At 45.3% G+C, this 21521-nt stretch overlaps 1 protein-coding gene and 1 long non-coding RNA gene across 3 annotated transcripts in view; one reads left to right on the top strand and one right to left on the bottom strand.

Annotated features, from left to right (window-relative positions):
- The window catches only part of KCTD1 (potassium channel tetramerization domain containing 1), a 91203-nt gene that overhangs the window by 24767 nt on the left and 44915 nt on the right, over positions 1–21521 (bottom strand). For both annotated transcript variants that reach the window (XM_039218318.1, XM_039218314.1), the window contains exon 2: positions 20084–20262. In XM_039218318.1, coding sequence (XP_039074249.1) covers positions 20084–20247 — 164 coding nt within the window. In that variant the 5' untranslated portion in view covers positions 20248–20262. The remainder of the gene's footprint in view (positions 1–20083; positions 20263–21521) is intronic.
- Positions 144–21348, top strand: LOC120221062. Its single transcript, XR_005525726.1, has 3 exons — positions 144–255; positions 15596–15677; positions 21248–21348. It is a non-coding gene; the product is annotated as an uncharacterized LOC120221062 (long non-coding RNA).

Here is a 21521-nt window from a genome sequence, read left to right as displayed (position 1 = left end):
CGCCAAGGTGCATTCGTGTCTGAGGAGCAAGGCCGCCCCGAGAGAAGCGAGAGGCGGGAGGCCCGTCTGTGACGCTGCGAATGTTAGGAGTAGTGAAAGGCAACGTTACACCGCTGCCTTCGCTAACTTTGAAAGGACGCACGTTCTGAGTTGTGAAAACAATGTGGAAGGGCAGGGCGGTGCCAGGGATCGTAAAATGGCGTCCCGGGGTCGGGTTTGAATGTGCCAGTGAAGCAGCATTGTTTGGCTAAGCAAGTAAGAGGGAAAATGGGCACGGGCTCTATTTCTTGTGGACGTATGAATGGAGTTACAAATCAAACTGCAGTGATTTGTAAACTCTGGTGCCTGAAAACTATGTGGAACTGATTACAGTTTACTAACCTTGGAGAACATTCCTGTTTTCCAACTGACCAAGACCAAGTTGGCTCCGGATGTATGGCGGCTGTGTGTGTGTGTGTGTGTGTGTGTGTGTGTGTGTGTAAAAGTCCCACTGAACCAAACAGCAATGCTGAGAAAAACTTCCTTCCACAATTGTATTTTTTCTTACATTTCTGTTTTAACATTTTGTTTTGGACAATTTCAAATGTAGGGCAAAGCAGAGAAAATTATATAATGAGCCCCCATATATCCATCCAGCTTCAAAAAAGCTATTCATTCTCGATCAAGCTTGTTTCACCTATACTTCTCTTGCTCCCTCTCCCCCACTGCAAATTTTATAGTAAATCTCAAACATCCTATCAGTTTATCTGTAACTATTTCTTTAAAAAAAAATTTTTTTTTTATGTTTTTATTTGAGAGAGAGAGAGACAGCATGAGCAGGGGAGGGTCAGACAGAGAGGGAGACACAGAATCTGAAACAGGCTCCAGGCTCTGAGCTGTCAGCACAGAGCCCGACGCGGGGCTTGAACCCACAAACCGTGAGATCATGACCTGACCTGAGCCAAAGTGGGACGCCTAACCGCTGAGCCACCCGGGCGCCCCTATCTGTAACTATGTCTTTAACTAGTAAGATGATAACATTTCACTAAAAATATGTATTAAAATATACTGAAATATATTTCTTGTTTTTTAATATTAACATTCTGTTGATTATTATTTATGGAACCAATAACGTAGGATCAAATCTCTGAGGAAATTAAGCTCCTTTTTGTGGAAAGTTACATCTGGTTCCTCACTATGGCATTCCCTCTCTGGAATTAATGAATGGTCTTAAATGAAAGAGAGTATTATAGGTATAGGGATAAGGCCTCATATACCTGACTTCGTGTGTGAACCAGTCATTAAGAATTTCTTTTTTGTATACTCATTCATAGGACCTGGCTTCTTTCATTTACTGTGACTCGGTTCCTTCAGAATTTCCCTTCATTGTTCAATCATTCAGTTATTCATTCATTCTGCCCATATTCACTGGGCTTGACCATGTGAAATATAGGAAATGCAGTGGTGAACAAACCACACATTCTTTGCTTTTGTGGAATTTAACCGTCTGTGGGGCTGGGAATGCAGATCAAGTGCAGTGTGTCACTGGGGGGTGCAGAGTGGGTTACAGGGAGTACACAGGAAGCGCACCCAACTCAGACTTTGGTGAGGCATGGAAGAGAGACAGAGTTCACCTGAGACCTGAAGGACAAGCAGAGGTTGGCCAAGTACTGGGGTGGCAGCTAAGGTCAGATAAAAAAGGCGACGGTTAGGGAAGATACAAAGGCTTGAAACTAGAAGAAACCTGGCATGTGATCAGTCTCCACTGGGGCAGAGTCAGGCCGGCCGAAAAATGAGGCTGGAATAGCAGTTAGATTGTGAAAAGCTATATATAAGCCGGGTCAAGGAGTTTCAATTCGGTTCCGGGGCTGATGGGGACTGATGTCTAGCTATGCTCTCCAGAGAGGTTAAGGAAAAGAGCAAATTTATAAGTAAGACTGAATGAAACACTGTAGCTGAAGCCCCATCTCCTCAAAGACGCAGCTTGGGGCTTATCCAAATCCTTTCTCCTCTGCCTTACTTTTGACTCTGCTATTTGCAGGGTTCTTAACCCTGGCTGCACACTGGAATCACCCAAGGAGATTAAAAAAAATATTGCCAGATAGTCTGATGTAATTTCCGCTTAGAGCTGGGGCCCAGGCATCTCCCCAAGTCAGTCTGATGAACAGCAAAGTTGAGAACCAGTGCGAAGGAGGATGAGCAGAGACTAAAGAGGAACCAGTCAATGTTGTCAACTCAAGAGGCTTTCAGTTAGTCATTCTGTCACTTCCAACTGTCACAGCACCTCTTCTTAAACAGCCAATCACACTTTCAGACATGAAAGATCTCCAGGGTGACCTAGATCAACATCCCATTTTACAACTGGAGAAACAGAGTCCCAAATACGTTAATGCTCAAGGGTGCACAGCTGGCTAGATACAGAGCCGAACCCACCACGCTGTCCCTGGGCTAACAGGCGGAGGTCACATTCAAGCCTGTGGAGGACAGCTGCTCTAATGGTAGTTACTATTTATTGAATTGTATTATGTGCCAAAGAGTGAGCTTGCTGCTTTATGGGCTTTATCTCATTTGATTTTACAGTGATCCCATGACAGAGCCGTGTTATTCTCATTTCACAGATGAGGAATCTGAAGCTCAGAATGGTTGTCACTTGGCTTAAGCTACAACCTAGGTCTGATTCTAAAGCCTATGTTCTTGAGCACTAAAGTATAATGTCTTTTCACGTGTAATTTTAACAAGCAAGCAAACAAAATGACACTAACTCAACAACTTGCCTTGAGAACTGCACAATTTTTTCTACTTCGGTGGTTTGCTAATGTTGCACGTTATCTCAAGAAAATTTGGTGATTATCAGCTTTGGAAACACTAACTTAGTTAGCAGGCGTCCTACAAAAAGCTGAGGCTCAGGGGCTTGGTGTAGACGGTGTAGACATATGGAGCGGGTACCCTAAACTCAATCGAACCAAGTCACAACACTCCAGGACTTCAGAGACGACGTCCAAACTGCTGCACAAGGCGAAGGGGGCAAAGGGATGGGCAAGTGAGGCTTCTTAGGACGATGGAAACTTGTAGAAGAAGAATTATGCGTGAGAGTCCAACTCCATTTACCTTGCAGCCCCTGTGTCCCCTTATGTGCTGTGTCCCCACACTTCATTCCAACACACCCTTGCGGGACTTGTCACTTCACAGCTAAGGAGGAGTTTCCAGCCCTTCCAAGGCTCCACGCACCCGATCCTCCTCATGCCGCCTGGTGAACATCATGTCACATCAAGCACCATGGCGTGTAATACGACGCTGGGCTCTGCTTTACCAGAGGCAAGCTGGTTAAGCCCTTCTACCCTCCGGAGCCAGAACACACATGGTAATTACACAGGGAGGTAGGCGGGAGGAGAAGCGTTCATCTGCGGTGGCGGCGCTCAGCTCGCCCAGGGAGGGTGCAGAAGACCCCGCCCGGGGCTGAGAAGGAAGCGCCGAGATAGACGAAGGGGTAAAGCTGCTGAGACGGAGGATGTTGGGTTATTTCACCCACTGAGCTCCCCTCTGCCAAGAAATGCCTTTTCCCCCACCTCCATTCCTGGGCTTCCCAGCCATGGAAAATATGGTTTGGACTTGAAGAAAAGATTTCATTTAGTTTCTGGTCCAAATTCATTTTGTTGGGTAAGAGATTCAGAGGCAACTTGCAAATGACCCCTTTTAGCATTTGGGGGATATTTTTAAATTGTAAAAGCGATGCCTACTTGTTGTTGAAAATCAGAAAAGCGTCGAGGATGAAGAAGCAGCAAAACAGAAAGACAATCTGCCATTAGTCCACCAAATAGCAAGCCATGACTTTTTTAAGAATTTGATTTAAAGAGTATTTTTCTTTGAGCGATTTTGTTTTCAGGACACTTGTACCTGCATACTTTGTTATACTGCCTATTCCAAGTTAGTCTGTTAGGAAGTTGGGTCTAACTACTCCAAGTTACATTCCCAACCAAGTTTCTGTCCCAGAATTTGAAACCAAAGAAAAATGGCAAATGGGATGGAGGGCTGGGTGAAGGGGTGTGTGTGTGTGTGTGTGTGTGTGTGTGTGCGCGCGCGCAGGTGAAACAGATTCAGGACAGTGGAGGGGGAGGGATGCATGGAGAGACGGGCAGCGCTTCAACCAGTGGGGGCCTCTTCCTCTTTTCTGCTGAGATGGGAAAGGGCGGAAACAGTGGTGGAAGGGAAGAGACATGCTAGGCTGAGATCTGAAATTTGGGCCCTTGGGAGTCCAATATTGTATTCATTTTTGCATATAGATATTTTTTAATTTTTTTAAAAAGTTTATTTATTTATTTTAGAGACAGAGACAGAGAGAGAAAGGAAGGGGCAGAGATGGAGAGAGAGAATCCCAAGCAGGCTCGCCACTGTTAACGCAGAGCCTGATGCAGGGCTCGAACTCACAAACGGTGAGATCGTGACCTGACCAAAGTCTGAAGCTTAACTGACTGAGCCACCCAGGTGCTCTTTTGCATACATTTTTAAGTGCCTATAATAAAAAAAAAAGTTTTTCTTTAAAAAAGGGGGGCGAGGAGGATGCTGGGTATTATGATGTTTAAAATGAAAGAAAAAAGAAACACCAGTCTACTTACTGTTTTAGAAGCCTGAATTATCATAAACAATGTTTAATTTGCTTAAAGTATTGTAACTGTTAAAAAAAATTCTAGGAAGAGTTGTTTATAGTTCCCACACTTGGGAAATTTCGTCTATATTTCATGAACACAGATACAAATTAATTCAGAGCTTGTTATAGAAATGGACAGAAGTAATTTAAGAGAAGGGAGAAAATACCTTCTTGGTAAGAACAAACAAAACAAATTGTATCTACTTATGGGAAAGTAATGCTTCCAGTGCAGTTCCCTGAGGCAGCATCATTTTCTTAAATGGTACATAGAACTGAAGATAGCAGGGGAGAAAGGAGAGGCCAGTTTAAAATATAAGAAAAAGCATGAAATCAAAACAACTGAGGAGCTGGCACTCTGGAAAACTGATCACGGATGGTAATGCTGAGGGTCAAGGGGGAGCTCGGGGCCACTCAAGGGGCTGCTAATCCTCTAAAACTCTCATGAGTGCCCTCCAGGACTCCTAACTAGAACTTTCTTTTAATTCTAAGTTATACTATTAATTATGAAAAAATGTATTATTACAATTAACATTTTTAAAAACCCACCAGAATTTATATAAGCAGGCTTTTTATTTCTGCATTTTATTGACTGCCTACCATATTCCTGGTGCTCTGTCAGGCCTCTTAAAATGAGCATGATGTAGTCCCACGGGGAGTCAAGGAAGGGCAGAGAGCAATGCAGCCAACCTGGGGCAAGCAGGGAAGGCTTCCTGTAGGAGGCAATGTCGGTGTAGGGTTCTAGGGATTACTAGGTATGAAGAGAAGGGCACAGTGGCTTGGCAATGGGATTTCTGGCAAGAAGAAACATGAGGGGTAAGGTGGGAACCCAGCAAGTGAAGAGCACCTCTCTCCAAGTGTGGAGCTCAGCAGAGCATGTAAGGGCACCGTGATTCCCGAGAGTTTCGGCCTGGGTGCTTTCCAGTGACGTTTTAGGCGTCCCCAGCCCTAAAACTCACATTTGAGTCTGAATCATGACTTTAGCATCTTTCAGACCAAATCAATGAGGTTTGAGTTCTTCATCTGAGAAAGGGGACGGTACCTAGCCTCAAGACTCTTAAGAGCATGAGAACTCTTCTATCTGATAAGAACTACCCCTACAGAGTGTTCACTCTGTGCAGCACCCGGTACTGAGGGCTCATAACAAGCAAGCCTCGGAGGTGGATATCATCACACCCCTTTCATGGACAAGGACCCTACAGCCAGCTTCTGGGCGCCAGGGCCGGAATTCAGTATTACTGAATAGTATAACTCAGAATTCAAAGAAATTCAGCCAGCTGCACTGCGGACCCCAGTTTGGAGCCACCCGACTGTCGGTGGTCACTCTGCTCTTGGCAGAGCTCTGTGCCCACCTGGCATGCGCTCAGAGAGGCTGACAGATTTCTGTCCTCTGGTGATGGTGTGCTGCGCCAAAACACGATTCCGACTGTATGCACAATCCGGTTGTGCATCTGGAACTGGAAGAAAACCTTTACAGTCACCTGGCCCTGCTCGCTGAGCAAATGTCTGCTTACCAATGAGTTCTAGAACAAACGGCTATTTCTCGAAGATCAGTCCAGGATCAGACCATCGCAGCCTCCCTCGGGAGCCCACTTGGGTATTTTCGGCTTCCCCGGTGTCTGTTTAGGTTTCCTCCTGCTTGTCACCCAGGAGTCAAGCACGCACACGTGCACACGAGCCTGCCCCCAAGGCCCACCCCGCCCTCCTGCTGACAGTCTGTGCTATGTTGGGAGGGAGTTCTGACACTCATTTTTTCTAGAATGTGTTTTCCATTTTACAATAATAATTACGATTCAGATTAAAGAATGTCATAACAGCCAATGATTTTTGAGTCTGTTAGACATGCTGCTAAAAACCTTATGGATTATCTGATTTAAACCTCAAAACAACTCCATAAAGTGCATACAAGTAGTATTTTTATTTTACTTATAGAGAAATGGAGGCCAGAGCCATCAGATAACTCGCGGAGGGTTGCCGAGCTTCGCGGGCTGTTTTCCCTGCGGACTGAGGGCCAGCCCCTGTTCGGTGCTGTCCCTGACCCTCAGGGGCTGTCTGTCCCAGAAAGCTAGACCCCCTTCCCACTCTGGCACCTCCTGCCAGCCTTCATTCTCCTTGCAGTTCCTGTCTGATTTTCTTGATTCTAGTTTCTTGTTATACAAGCAAACTCTTCTGCATGTGTTCCCACTGGTTTTCATCTGTCTTTGAAGGACTCTTCTTCTTCCCGGGATTCTGAATACTAGCAGACCCAACGACCGAACTAGCGCTTTCCTGTATGAGTACACATTCCAGATTCGTCTATCTGTGCATCTCCTAATAAACAGACTGGACTCGGCCCCTCCCTGTGTGATTCTGTTCTCTCGGTGGCCCCACTCTCTGCCACACTCAGATTAGCAGTGACAACAGAATATGGAGGGGAACCTGTCCCCATTTCCTCTGGTGTTTTACTGTCCCAGACTATTGGGGCTGGCTTACAATACATCATAGTGGTCACTTCAAATAAAAGCATCGTATTAATTATATGCCACTATCAGAGGACTGTGACAAAGCCAGCTGTTTCCATTTTCAATTGAACCATTTTTCCTACTTATAATGGGGCCAGCAAAACAGCAGTTTACAATGAAGTACTCCAATGTTTTGCTTAGTACCCATGAGTGAAAAGCCAGAGGCTTAGCACAGTGCTTAATAAAGAAGAACAAGGGGTGCCTGGGTGGCTCAGGTGGTTGAGTGTCCGACTCTTGATTTCAGCTCAGGTTATGATCTCATGGGTTCATGGGTTTGAGCTCCAAGTCCGGCTCTGTGCTGACAGTGCAGAGCCTACTTGGGATTCTCCCTCTCTCTCTCTGCCCCTCCCCCACTCTCTCTCTCTCTCTCTCAAAAATAAACCTAAGCAAACAAACAAAAGAGTATGGTGAGTATGGTGGATGGATGAAAATGACCGAATTATTCTGTCGCTGCATGACTTCGGAGATTAGGAAGCTTGAAACCCCTTTCAGAAACTAGGCTTTAAAAAGAAAGAAAGAAAGAAAGAAAGAAACTAGGCTTTCAGAACACAAGGCCAAAGGGAGGAGATTTAGCCTCGGGACTGTGAGTTACACCTCTACAGGAGGAAAGAAAGCTGCAAACTGGACAAGAGTCCTATTTACACAGCTTCAAAAGCATATAATCCTTGTAAAAGAAAATATAAAATGTCCACACTACCTTTTTGGTTTAAAAAAACAAAAGTCCCATGGCTTCTTTAAATCACAATGGCCAACGTGCCTGGTGGGGTTGTTACTCCAAGAAGATTAAGATGTGGAGTTAATGTCGCAAGATTATTTAAATGATCACCAAGTCAGAATGACATGCGAAAAATATGAAGTTTGTATCAGTTCCTGATTCAAAGACAACACTCTCAGGCGTGTGTAGTTGAGAAACCAGGAACACGCGCTGACAGCATCCTGCCCTGGGCTACGCCATCGTCAACAAAGCGCTGTTGTAGGTGTGCGTGAGTCTTGTGTAACCGTCTCCGCCCTTCTGGGGCTCAGGCCTGGTTGATCATAGTTCAAGAATTCACCCAGAGGCACCAAGCCGGTCCATACACACCTGAGCAGTGGGTGTTATCTGTCTGTGTTTCTCCCTGTCCCTTCCAACAAAACTCAGAACCAAGCCCTGACCTGCCAAACGTTCAAAGAAATGGAAGTTCCCGGCTAAGAATTTCGCCATTTTTCCTTCCTTTTCAGATGCTTCTTAAACAGAAGCTGACAAGTGTTTAGTTGTCATTTGCCACCTCTGCTTCTCCTTGCTGTCCCATTCGAAAGTCCTGAGTGCGGAGGGCACTGAAGCCGGAGCTCATTTTACAAGTCAATACTCTGGCTAAGTTTTGAAATCTGCATAAAGGAGTACAAATGGGGTCTTCAGGAGCCCGGCAGAGTGTGCACCAAACGTACCGTCTCTGCTTGGTGCTTCTGCACAGACATCTAACCACGGTGGAGAACAGCGCTTTATCCGTATTTCCCACGGTCCCCCAGCTCTGCTTGGTGCTGACAGTCTTTATTCCGGTCCACACTCATGTGTGCAACAATGTTCACTGCAGTCCAGCCTTCATGCCACGTCGTTCCTTCTGCAATGTCTCATCAAGATGGTGACGTGCTGATGAAGTACCTTCCTCAGGGCCCCTAAGATTATCGATCAGTGGGACACACTTAAAATATCCTTCTTCGCCGCTTCGATATTGACCGTTTGCACCGCTTTGAGACTAGAAGAGTTTTCATTTTTTAGGTAAGCTCTCAAAGCCCTCAGGGCTTTCTAAATGGTTTCTTTTAAAAAATCGATTTTTGGAGGGATGGCAGGGGCTCTGACAAGTCTAATGAGGCTGGGCCCGAGTTCTGGCACACATGCAGCTCAGATCACGGAAGCAAGTTTGGGCGTGCTCGCATCCACCTTCCAGGGACGAAGCCCCGGGCCTGGCAAGGGCCGCTGCTGTTTGAAAGTGGCAGTTAGCTGTGATGCACAGCTGTCATTTATCATCTGAATACGGGAACACAATAAGAAAACCCGCACAGAAGTAAAAATCATCATTACCACCAAAGAAGATAAGCAGCAATGTCGTTACTAAACAAACTGACACGTGGCATTTATGTAGCAGCAGGAAGCCATTATCCAGTGGCAGTGTCATTTCTACTGACACTGTAGCTTGATTAGATTCAGATGGTCCAGCAAAGAGCTGATATAATCGGGGGGCTGAGACACGGATTTTTTTTTAGCATTTTCTTCTGCAAATGGGATTGCCACCAGATTGGAGCTTCTGCATGTCTGCCTTCGGAATATGAATACACGATACGCATACAGTTGTTTACGAGTACAACTGATTCCTCCACCCCCTGCCGCTCACACTCCCTTCCTTCTTGCACCGGGGCCACCCTGGGCACACTCAGGAGCCTGCCATGCAAGGCCTTACACACCCACTTCAGCTTGGTCCTTTAGGGACCAATTATTGCTGCTTTCTGTTTCCAAGCATCCTGAGAGCAATCTTTTGGGGGCAGAATATTGATAATCCATCTAGTTGAAGCTATAAATTCTGCATTTTTTGCTGAAATGACATTTTAATGGGTTATTTATATAGTGATAATAGACCAAACTGGCAGATATAATGGAGCAGACTTTTCTACTGACATACCTCAGGTTTCAGCAGAGGGCATCTGTGTGCTCAGGGGACCCATAAAGAATCCTTCGGTGTGACTTTCTGAGGTTTACTACCATTATTTTTTAATGTTTATTTATTTTTGAGAGAGAGAGAGAGACAGAGCACAAGCTGGGGAGGGGCAGAGAGAGAGGGAGACACAGAATCCGAAGCAGGCTCCAGGCTCTGAGCTGTCAGCACGGAGCCCAACGTGGGGCTCAAACTCATGAGCTGTGAGATCATGACCTGAGCTGAAGTCAGACGCTTACCTGACGAGCCACCCAAGCGCCCCTTCTATTATTTTTAAAGTTCTCAAAGTTCGAATGCAAATTACAACATCAAGGACTTTAGTTCTGAATCACAGATGCTTCTGCTTGGAAGTTATGGGGAATAAAGTTTATTTTCCTCATTGGCTTGATAAAGAAGACTCCCCTCAACTTGAGAATAACTTGCATTGTTTTATTTCAGCCACAAATACACACAGCACAGAAACCTCATGTGTGAGGAGTCATAACACATGGGCATTTCCTTTCTGACACAAAGAGATTCCACGTCTCTGTGAAGTGGATCACGGTGGCCTGGGAAGAGGCTATCAAGAGCTACAGGGTGGACACAAGAATAAAGCTGTGGGGTGTGATGCTCCTGCCCACAGAGCTCTCTCCACATGACCAAAATGCAGTCTGTCTTTTGGAAATTAACCCAAAATGTTTCAGTGTTGGTCCTCATTTGCCACAAAGAAAGTCTCCAATAAAGCACTCCACCAGAATCGGTTATGTGACTGACAGAGACTACACCTCTTCTTGTTTGTTTAGAAACTACATGGTTTGAGGAGTCAGAGTCATAGGAGACTCACAGTGGGTTGTGTGAAATCACAGCGTTAATTGTAAGCCCTTTAATGGAACTGCTCTCAAGACACAGGAGAGTGGAGTGTGACCTCGTGAAAGATGACCGGAACCTCTTCACTGTAGACCTGGTGCCTGAACTCTGCACTGCGGGTGGACCGCCTGACGTTGATGACGACTGCAGAGTCTCTCACACCCTGAGATGCGGGTCACTCGAGAGGGGGCCAGGGGCCAGGGGTCTGCATTTTTGACCCTGGCATGGGGGTTATTAGGGAGGAGGTATCAGCTGCAGGGACGTGTTCTGAAAACAGGCGTCCCCCTTTGTTCATCTGGTTCCCTGGCTCCTGGGTTGCTGACTGGCTGGGTTGATTTACTCCCTTCTCCTTACTCTTTGTCTTCGGGTAACTACACTGGAAAATCTCTTTCTGGGCTCTGCCTTGAAGAAAGAGGCATGTACGTCTCTGCTGCTCTGACTGGACTGGGCCTACCATGAAGTCTCAACGTTACCCTAGCACTTGGGAGAGTTGAGTGAAGGCCACCTTAAGAATAAAGGGACTGGGGGTGCCTGGGTGGCTCAGTCGGTTAAGGGTCCGACTTCGGCTCAGGTCATGATCTTGCAGCTTGTGGGTCAGAGCCCCGCGTCGGGCTCTGTGCTGACAGCTCAGAGCCTGGAGCCTGCGTCGGATTCTGTGTTTCCCTTTCTCTCTCTGCCCCTCCCCCACTCGTACTCTGTCTCCCGAAAATAAATAAACATTTAAAAAATAGTAACAATAACAAAAAGAATAAAGGGGCTTGAAATTATTTCAGAATGGCCTGCCCTCTTGGCTCACGACCATTGGTAGAACACAGTTCTGGAAGGTGGTGAGAGGGATTACAAGGCTGGCCGTGGGACACATCAGGATGTCCCCTGCCCTGCTCCGACCAATGAAACCAGAACGGCTGTGGGCAGGGCCAGCTGTGTTTGTTGATCTCCCCTGACTCTAACCCCCTAGGGTTGAGAAGCAAGGCTATAAAAGAGGAAGCCACAAAGGGCCTGGGGTCAGAGTGGGAGTGAGATGGCTAGTCACTTGACCTCTCAGACTTGGAGTGTTTTTATCAGTAAACTGGGGTAAATAACAGTCCCTACCTGTGAGATTACTGCAGAGCTTGTTAGATGAGAAATACAGATAATGAACTCTTTGCACTTGACTGTTCTGAACAGCTTGACTCAGTTGCGTGCCCTTCATTGTTCTGAGGACCTGACCTCTGCACACAGTATTTCAGCAATCATTCGTGGATCAGGCAAACTTTTGAACATCCACTCTGTGGCAGGCACAGTACTAAGCGCAAGAATACGAGGGTGGAGACTAAGTGAGAAAGAGCTTTCCAGGGACAGCGTTTCTCTCTAAAATAGGGCTGAGTTCCTGGCAAGTCAGAAGTTCAGAAGAACGTGACCTGCAATCTGGCCCTGAGATGCTTCATGCTAGATACCCAGTGCTCATCCCCACCTCCCTGCTCTGCTTTCCGAGGCATGGCGACGCAACAGGCCTGAGACAGCAGGGTGACCCTCACCTTCTTGCCAGTCCATGCCAGCAATAGGCTTATTATTTGCCACCAAGGGGCTTCTGCCCACATCAGTTTTTTTTTTCATTCTATTTTAATCAAAGCCAAGCATAACTTCAGTGACCAACAAATGCAAAATGGAAGCAAATGCATCAGGAACGGTACCAGGCTCGGTCTGCCCGCACGGTGATCTGCAGATGAGCTGGCCTGGAGCTGTCCCACGGCCACGGCCCAGAGAGCGGACTTCGCCCTGCATCCCCCTCCCACAGAGATGAGAGGGGAACACACATACTTGCCGCACACCACGCCGCAGGAGACGAATCACGGAACTCAGAGTAGGCCAACTGAGCCTCCATCAGGGTGACTCGTCACACTGAAGTGACAAAAACCTACTTCGAAAGCTACACTCGCATGTCAACTGGATTTTGTTTTGAAAATTTCGATGAGCAAATACGTAGGAATAAAGTTATCTTTCGGCTCAACACAGGGGGCAAACTATGTCCCAAAGTGGGCATTATCTATCCTGCGTGTTTTTCTTACTTACTACTTTACTTGGTACCGACCCAAATACCACTTAGTGACTGTTGACTTAACACCTGTCCTCCCTCTTCCCCACATAAACCGCAAGAGAGCAAGGACTTATGTTGGCCAGTACGTGCCCCACACCCTGGGGAAGCAAAGAAGAAATCTTCCAGTGGATGAAAGTAAAGGACAGGGAAAAACTACAGGTACTGTAGCATGGCTACAGTGTTCTGTGAGTTATCCTCTAAGACAAGACTTTATGAGTTAGAGGACTATGAAAGCCAAGTTGGTTTTGTTCCCAAGTGGCTAAGGAAGTTTACCGAATCCGCCAGTAGCGTTAGTTACTGGTTTTTTGGTACTAAAGAGAAAATCCAGGTTCACTGTTTAAAAAAAAAAAAAAGTCTTTTGGGGTGCCTGGGTGGCTCAGTCAGTTAAGCATCTGACCTCAGCTCAAGTCATGATCTTGTGGTTTGTGAGTTCGTGATCTCACGGTTCGTGGGTTCGAGCCCTGTGTTAGGCTCTGTGCTGACAGCTCAGAGCCTGGAGCCTGCTTCAGATTCTGTGTCTCCCTCTCTCTCTGACTCTCCTCTGCTCGCTCTTTCTCTCTCAAAAATAAACATTAAAAAATTTTTTTAAAGTCTTTTGAAGCAGATTTCCTTTACTCTTTGCCTATATAACTGAAGAGCAATTTTGGAAAAGCAATATTATTGCACAATAACAGAGAAGAGGAAAACCGCCCCTATCACCCTGGAGAAACTTTCTATTTTTCCTTTGCCAGGCACTTTACCGCCTTTTCAATCCCTGCCCCCGTCCAACACACTCCCCATAAACTAATTTCCTTTTTTAAAAGATCAACCAATCTTAGCACTCAACACTGTTCACCACTGGTTAGAGACTGTCCTCATTCATGCATTTCCACAGGTTTTTCCAAGTCAGGGATGTGCCCCCTCTTTCCACCTGTGCTGGGACTACATCATTATCTCAGGATGACTTCCACTCCCCCCAAAAATCTTGTTCTGTGAATTTTTTTAATTAAAAAAAATTTTTTTTAATTTTTGAGAGACAGAGAGAGAGAGCAGAGTACAAACAAGGGAGAGGCAAAGAGAGGGAGACACAGAATCCAAAGCAGGCTCCAGGCTCTGAGCTGTCAGCACAGAGCCCAACACAGGGCTTGAACTCAGGAACGGTGAGATCATGACCCGAGCCAATGAGCCACTCAGGCACCCCACTGTGAGTTTTCTTAAACTTGAGATAGACACTGCATTATAAATCATGCTGATCTGTGGTGCCTGGGGAGATCAGTCAGCTAATCGTCCGACTCTTGGTTTTGGCCCAGGTCTTGATCTCATGGCTTCCTGGGTTCGAGCCTCGCATCAGGCTCTGCACTAATGGCGCAGATTCTCTCTCCCCCTTTCTTTGCCCCTCCCCCACTCATGCTGCCTGTCAAAAGAAATAAACCTAAAAAATATTTAAATCATGCTGCTCTAAAGAGTAGGTTATAATAAAAAGCCTTCTACTCAGTGCCCTGCAAGAATTCTGAAAGAAAGCTCAGTGAACTGTGTGGCAAGGAGGACACATCGATTTCTTAGCATTTCCGCTGGAATCCTGAAACGCAGGCCTGCGTGGTGACAGGACTGGACTGGTGTCTACGGCCTGGCATAAGAAATTGGAACGTGAAGTCACAGACTCACAGCATAGAATCCTCGGTCCTAACGCAGGATTACAGACAACTCCCTAGGCTGGCACACAGCAATTACACGGAAATCCAAATATGAGAATTCAGCCATCCTGAAAGCGTGTGTACCAATCCCTTAATATTGCGCTCACCCGACGTTGCTCTCAGGGCAGCCCACAGGAACCATGCCTTAATGGCTAACACATCCAGAGTGAGGCACGCCAGACGCTGGAGCAGTGCTGGCAGGGCGCGTGTGCTTGGCATCTGCATTCTAGAGCTCCAAGTACACACCCCCCCTGGGTGGCCATGGGTGTTGACTGTGAGGCTGAAAGCCCAGTCTCTAGAGTTTTGCAATTACCCACATAGGCCAGTGCACTTAGTAACTCTGCTGCTATTTAGGAGAGACCAACTTAGCATAATCTTCTTACGTGGGAGTCAACTCATGTGCTGGGTCTAAAACACACAAAAGCTTTTCAAGCGGTCAGATCAGATGGCTCAGGGGACTGTAACAGCAGATTTGTCTTTCACCTCTGGGTCACTGGCTGAAGGACTCTCTTTCGCTAACACCCCTGCCTTAATACCACCTGATAGGTTTCACTCATTAGCAGTAACAGCCCACTTCCCGGTTTTTAAAAGTCCACATTTGAATAAACAAATTACTTCTAGTTTGTTCAAGGTGATAATAAAGGATGAAATGGACTTAACTCTGAACTCAGACTTGTATCTTTTGTTTTGAAAAAATCTTTTTAATGTTTTATCTATTTTTGAGAGAGAAAGAGAGAGAGAGCACAACCAGGAAGGGTAGAGAGAGAGGGAGACACAGAATCTGAAGCAGGCTCTAGGCTCCAAGCTGTCAGCACAGAGCCCAATGGGGGGCTTGAATCCACGAACTGTGAGATCATGACATGAGCTGAAATCGGATGCCCAACTGACTGAGCCACCCAGGTGCCCCCAGACTTGTCTCTTCTAAAGCAAAGAAAGTTTCTGTAATATCAGACACACACACACACACACACACACACACACACACACACACACACAGCTATGAAGATAGAAGATATTTTAGGGGCAAAATGCAGGAGATTTTAAAGAGGCCATGTAATTTGGTACCAATCTTAATTATTTATGACAAATTATTCAGATACCTAAACTTTGTTGTTATCAATGATGTTGACAATGGGTGCCTTAGATTTTTAAATCACATATATAATCAGGTCTGTCCTTAAAATCTGCAGGGCCCAGGGCAAGAGTATGGCTGAGGCCCACCTCCCATGTCTAGCGACTTATAACTCATCAATCAAGCTAGCAAAATGTCAGGTAAGATACGTTCTATCTTCTTCGTAAATCCATTAAAAATCTTTTTATGATAGTGACATAGTTTTTGACTTTTTTGTCGTTTTACTTATTTGACGTGCCGTTCTTACAGATCTGAACTGGGTGTTTTTCTGGGTGATTACAATTCAGAATAGCAACTGGAAGTGGAGACTTGTCAGCGACTCTGCAAGGGATCTAGCTCCTTGATCCCCAAGGGGGTGTGCATGAGCCTCAGACTCATAAACACCTCCAAAGAGCTGCTCTGCATCTTACACAAAACATCGGTGAGATGCAGCCCGTCACTGATGTATGCACTACTGCAGTTAATTTGAAAACTTCATTCCCTTTAACTAGAAACCACCTGACAATGAATGCGAACAACAATATGCACAAGGAACCCTGTTGTAAAATGTAAAAACTCAACTTGTTTCCTGAATCTCTACTTAGGGCTTACAAGCCTCCCCCCAAAACACTGAAGCACAGAGGTGCCCACACACAATGGGACAAGTAACCTTGGTCATTACAGAAATAAAGATCAAAAGGTGATTTCTTTTAATGACCATTATGATATAATATGAAATATTCATTGAGGAAGAGGCCTACGTTCACTTGGAGGGACATCCATGTTGGTGTTATTCAAACCCAGAGGGTGAAAGTCAGTATCTCTTAAGAAAATCATGGAGACTCCAATTTTATTGCCCTGGGGCAGGACCACACATGGCCTCTGAATGCTTCCCAGGTGCTTCTAATGTCTGGCTGTGCGGTCCATTGTACTACTACTTTCTTGGGACGATGTTCTAAGGGCGGTCTTTAGCCAAGAAGGTGATAAATTAAGACACAATGAAAAATCACCTACAATATTTCGAAATGGAATAAAGGCTCTTTGTAGAACCTTTGAAACTGTAGAAAGACATTACATCTTTTATAATCACTTGTTATAAACAAATTAATGAGGCTTTCACACTACAAGTCTCCCCTTGAAATCCTCGAATATGAAACCAATGAAAAAGCTGTCCATCCCTCCGGGTTACACCAAGGAAAAGACGAGTGAGCAAGGGAGCCAGGGTGTGTTTACAGGCGAGGGGGCAGGGAATGGTCCCACTGCGGGTAAAGGGTTTGAAGTATCCTAGAATCTAGAGAAGTTGAGTTGGAGCTATTTGTAATTCTATGGTCATGGGCAACCTAATCTCCTAGGATTTATCTCCAAAGGGTTGATGATAGGCAAGAGATCTTCCCTGAAGATCAAAGAAGTAGCTGACATGTCTAAGAAGAGCATGAAACTCTTTCTTCCCTGTATCTTTGATTAAGAAAATGTATGTTTGGGTCCCCTTAGACTGACTGCTGCCTTGAAATGAACACTGGATTATTTACCAAGCAGACACACACACACACAATCCAAGAGGGAGCAGAGTGGTCAATTCAAGACCTAAACCGGCATGAACTGCTTTAGGTGTAAGCAACAGACACAGAGGTCACTTTTTAAGGCTTGTTTCCGAGTCTCAACACATGCTTAAAAAGATCTTCTAATGATCAAGATGATGTTGGAATGGCTCAGCAGTTCTGGGACAAGTAGGCACGTCAAGATAAAGGACCGGAAGGCGCAGGCGAGGGGTCCCCTGAGCCTGCAGTCATTCAGGCAAGAATCCAAAAGCCAAAAGTGAGCCCGTCTCCGTGGTCTAGGAACTGAAGGAAGGGGATATATTTGGAATTTGGAAGGCAGTTTGAAAAGAAACAATTGCTGGGTTTGGCAGAAGATTAAGCATAAAGGCAATACTACGTGTTGGGCGCCGGGCCATGGCGTGCTTTTCATAATCACATTTAATCCTCTCAATAACCTTGCAAGAAGACCTATCCTTGTCTATTTTACAAGAGAGAAGACAGGCACTTAGAAATAGGACCTATCGTGGCCAAACAACTCCTAAATGGCAGCATCAGCATTTAAACGTGGGACTAATGAACCACGAAGTATTTCTGATGTTCCTCCCACGATACTGTGGCCCAGGGCTGGCAAGGGTGTGTAGGGGAAGGTCAGGAAAGGAAGATGAACAGTTTCAACTTTTCTAATTGAGGTGGTGAAAGAGAAATTCATGTTATGATGCATGTACGTATCAAGTTGGGGAAGAAGTGGGTTTGGTTAGATTTTTTAAAAATCTGTGCACAGGTTAGCGCTATCCAATAGACATAAAAAGTAAGACACGTATGTAACTTTGGGTTTCCTAGTAGCCACGTTGAAGGAGTAAGAGGAAGCAGGTGAAGTTAATTTTAATGACATGCTGTACTGAATTCAGTATATTCTCGTTCCAACATGAAATCAATAATAAAAAACTACTGAGATTTTTTTTAAAAGGAGATAGAAGTTGACTGAATATAGGGCAAGGGAGCAGCAAAGGGGAGACTGTCTGCCGACGATATTTTACTTTTTCTGGTAGGTACTAATTCCTCACAGTGCAGTATACAGTCACAGAGGACGTTCTGATTTGGACCATGCCACACGGGGCTAGCGGCTGCCACAGGAGACGGCGTATCCAGACCACTGAGATCATGGGACGCGATGCCGGTCTCAGGTGTGGACACCGAGGGACTGAAAGCAGACCTTAGAAATACCCGTGCACAGGTGGTTGGAGGAAGACTCTCCAAATGAAACACTATTCGAGGTCTTTAACATGGCAGATCATCGGAGACAGCAACTGAGTAAACAGAGCCTCCAACACACTTCTACCTTCTACCTTTGCAACAGGCTAAGAGATACCGGGGACTTTCAAGGTTGCCAACCCCCTGAGCAGCTTTAGTCACTAGGAGGAGACCCCCCCCAGCTGCAATGAGCCCTCCGAAAAAACCTACTACTTATGTCATATGCACATAGGGTCATTATGAACTTCCCTCCTGGATCAGAGTTTATAAAGTGGACTGAATGAAAGAAAAGGCCACCAGATCAGATCACATCAGTGAATTCTGCTACAGCGAAGGAACTGCCTTTTGGGTCGTGTATGTGCTGTGGCTTGCCCCCTAGAATTTAAGTGTTCATCTGAAGAGGCATGGTGATTGTCTTTTGTTGATGTTGGTATGGGATTAAAAGGAATGGAAATGTTTTTTTGTTTTTTTTTTTTAAAAGAAACCTTACTTACTTATATGACGAATATTCTTGAGAAATATAGCCATCATGGAGCATGATCATGTAGCACCTGTCACAATGCACTTATGGAAAGTGGGGACTCAGTAATACTCATAACTGAAGGAGATAATCATTCCATTTAAAAATATAAAGCTTTTTGGTCATTGAATTAATGGTCATCTGTTTTTTAAAAAACCATTTCACTTTGATTGCAGAAATTCAGTCTTGAAACTGAGAGAGAAAATTTTATCTTTCTTTTCGACCTTCACATTCTTTCATAAAATATCAGGTAGCAGAGCAAGAATAAAAACAAAAAAAACAAAAAAAACAAAAAAAACCTGGCCTTCATGCAGTTAACGAGAAGCCAGTGATTTTTATGTCTGCACTCACCGCTCGGGCTGTAAGCTACTTTCTATCTGTCACTTTGTAAGAAGTTCTTAAAAATGCAATCGGCGCCCTCCTGAAATACAAGTGGTGTGTTCCCATTTCATAAGAGCAAAGCCAAGGAGAGAAACTCTCTTTTTCCTGACTTGAGACCATATGAGCTCCTGCCTCCTCCCCTACCTATGGGCAGATCCCTTATAGAACCCAGGCATAGCCCCCAAATCTACACAGAGCCAGGAGGGCTGTCCAGGGGACAGGAGCAATGTGAACCATTTCCTTGGAACTCCTTTAGAAACGAGCAGGTGGGGACACGGGAGGGGATCTCATAAGCAGAAGTGTGCAGTGTCTATTTGTAAACCACGCTCCCTCTTCACACACTTTCTAGATTTATTTATCTGTCTTGAGTGCTCAGAAGTCCCACTGGCCTTCTTCTTCTTCTTTTTTTTTTTAAACAAGACTCTCTTGGAGTCCTGGACTTTTGCATCGTGTTGTAAATATACTGCCCCACTGATAAGAGTAATTTTTTTTTTCTCTAGTTCACAAGTTGGTGCACCAAATGATCTAGAAAATTCTTAAGAACTGATAAAGTATTTCAGAAAAGGACAGAAGGAAAAGCCGGTAGCAACAGAAATCATCTTTCCTTCTGTACTCCAGTGAGAACCTTGAAGATCTTCGCAGGGCAAATCACCCTAGAACTCCATTCCTGCGTGACATGTCTACGTGGACCTGATTAAGCTGTGGGTGGAGCCCTGGCTCGGACAAGACTGACAGCCACGTCCAAGAGCAGCGTCTGTAGCTGGTGGCCCACACAGCGCCCTCACGCTCTAACCCTGGCTGTGCTGGTCAAAGGAAAAAGAGTTAGATCATCAAATACATGCACTTCTGAGTATGACTTTTCTGTTTTTTGGATTACCTTGATTCGGGGTATTTGGTGAGGGTGGCCAGGCTGCTGGTGTACATGTGGCCGCCCACGTCGATGTGGACAGGCGCATTGGATTTTGTGAGCTGTGCTGGAGTAGGAATGCCTTGGTTGTTCAGTGGAGATGCAGGAGATCTAGTGATCAGAGGTCTTGACATATTGGGCCGACTGTCCTACAGAGAGAGAAGCAAGTTTAGACACGTTTTCGGTAGAGACAAAGGAAACACATGCATCATAAAGAATAAGCCAGAGACTAGTGTTGATATTCATTTGGCAATACAATCTTGAAACATCAATGGGCTCTCGCTCTGGTTGTAATGAATGTTAGAAAAACAAAATCTGTAACAAAGAAAAGGAAACTTCCCAAGCTCGGAATCAACGAGCTGAACTAACGTTCATTTCCAATCGTCCTGAGCTCTATGATGGTGTATTTTACTAATGAATTCTCGCATTTAACAACTGCTAAATGGCACATGGAGAGCTACCCCTCATTCCACGGGAAAAGACAATCAACACTTAAAACAACCTACATCTAAATAAAATACGTATGCTTTATCCTTCTGTTTGGAAACTTCTTTATTGCTATGCAGTTGGGATAAATACGGATCTTTCAGCACTTGTGTTCTGCAGCTATGCTTTCCTCGAATTCTATTTTTTAAATCAGGAAAACGAGGGTATGACTAGCCTGGCCATCAGCACACATTCTCAAAGCAACCTTGTAAATAGGCACCCCAAGCTCATCAGTCAAGAGACTAAAAAAAAAAAAATCAACACACACTCTACCCGTTTGTTCTCTGTTTCTCTCTCTACAAGACTATGGGTCTGGGGAGCTTGGAAAAGACTGTACCTTTTCAGTGGTCAGTATGCGTTTGGGAGCATGAGCAAGATGCTCTTCGCTATGCCAGACTTCTTGAAGAGAGCAAGCTCCCAAGGTAGAAAGGTACAATGTGAGGTGGCTCAGTCGGTTAAGCCTCTGATTTCGGCTCAGGTCATGATCTTGTGGTTCACGAGATCGAGCCCTGTGTCGAGCTCTGTGCTGACAGCCAGAGCCTAGAGCCTGCTTCAGTTTCTGTGTCCCTCTCTCTGTCCCTCCCCGACTCACACTCTATCCCTCCCTCCTTCCCTCAAAAATAAACATAAAAAAAATTTTTTTTAAAGGTACAATGTGAGCAAACAGAGCAGACAGAGGACATCACATGGAGGCAGCAAGAACATGCTAAAGGAACTGTACTCTTGGGGAAATAAAATATTACATCCTTTCTGTGGATACAATCTAAATATTTCAAACACTATCCAAACATGGTCCATTACTCTCTTAGATTAGGGCCCAAACCACAGACAGGTCTAGTCTCTGGCACTCAACGAAGGGGTCAAATATTCAGAGTCTACAATTGAGGACTGAGTTAAAATAGCTTTTATCCCTCGGTTCTGC

The sequence above is a fragment of the Hyaena hyaena genome, unplaced genomic scaffold (assembly GCF_003009895.1).
Source record: "Hyaena hyaena isolate Hyena2069 unplaced genomic scaffold, ASM300989v1 scaffold_14, whole genome shotgun sequence".
Taxonomy (NCBI): domain Eukaryota; kingdom Metazoa; phylum Chordata; class Mammalia; order Carnivora; family Hyaenidae; genus Hyaena; species Hyaena hyaena.
The sequence above is the reverse complement of the archived record's forward strand: the minus strand, read 5'-3'. Positions and strand labels throughout refer to the sequence as shown.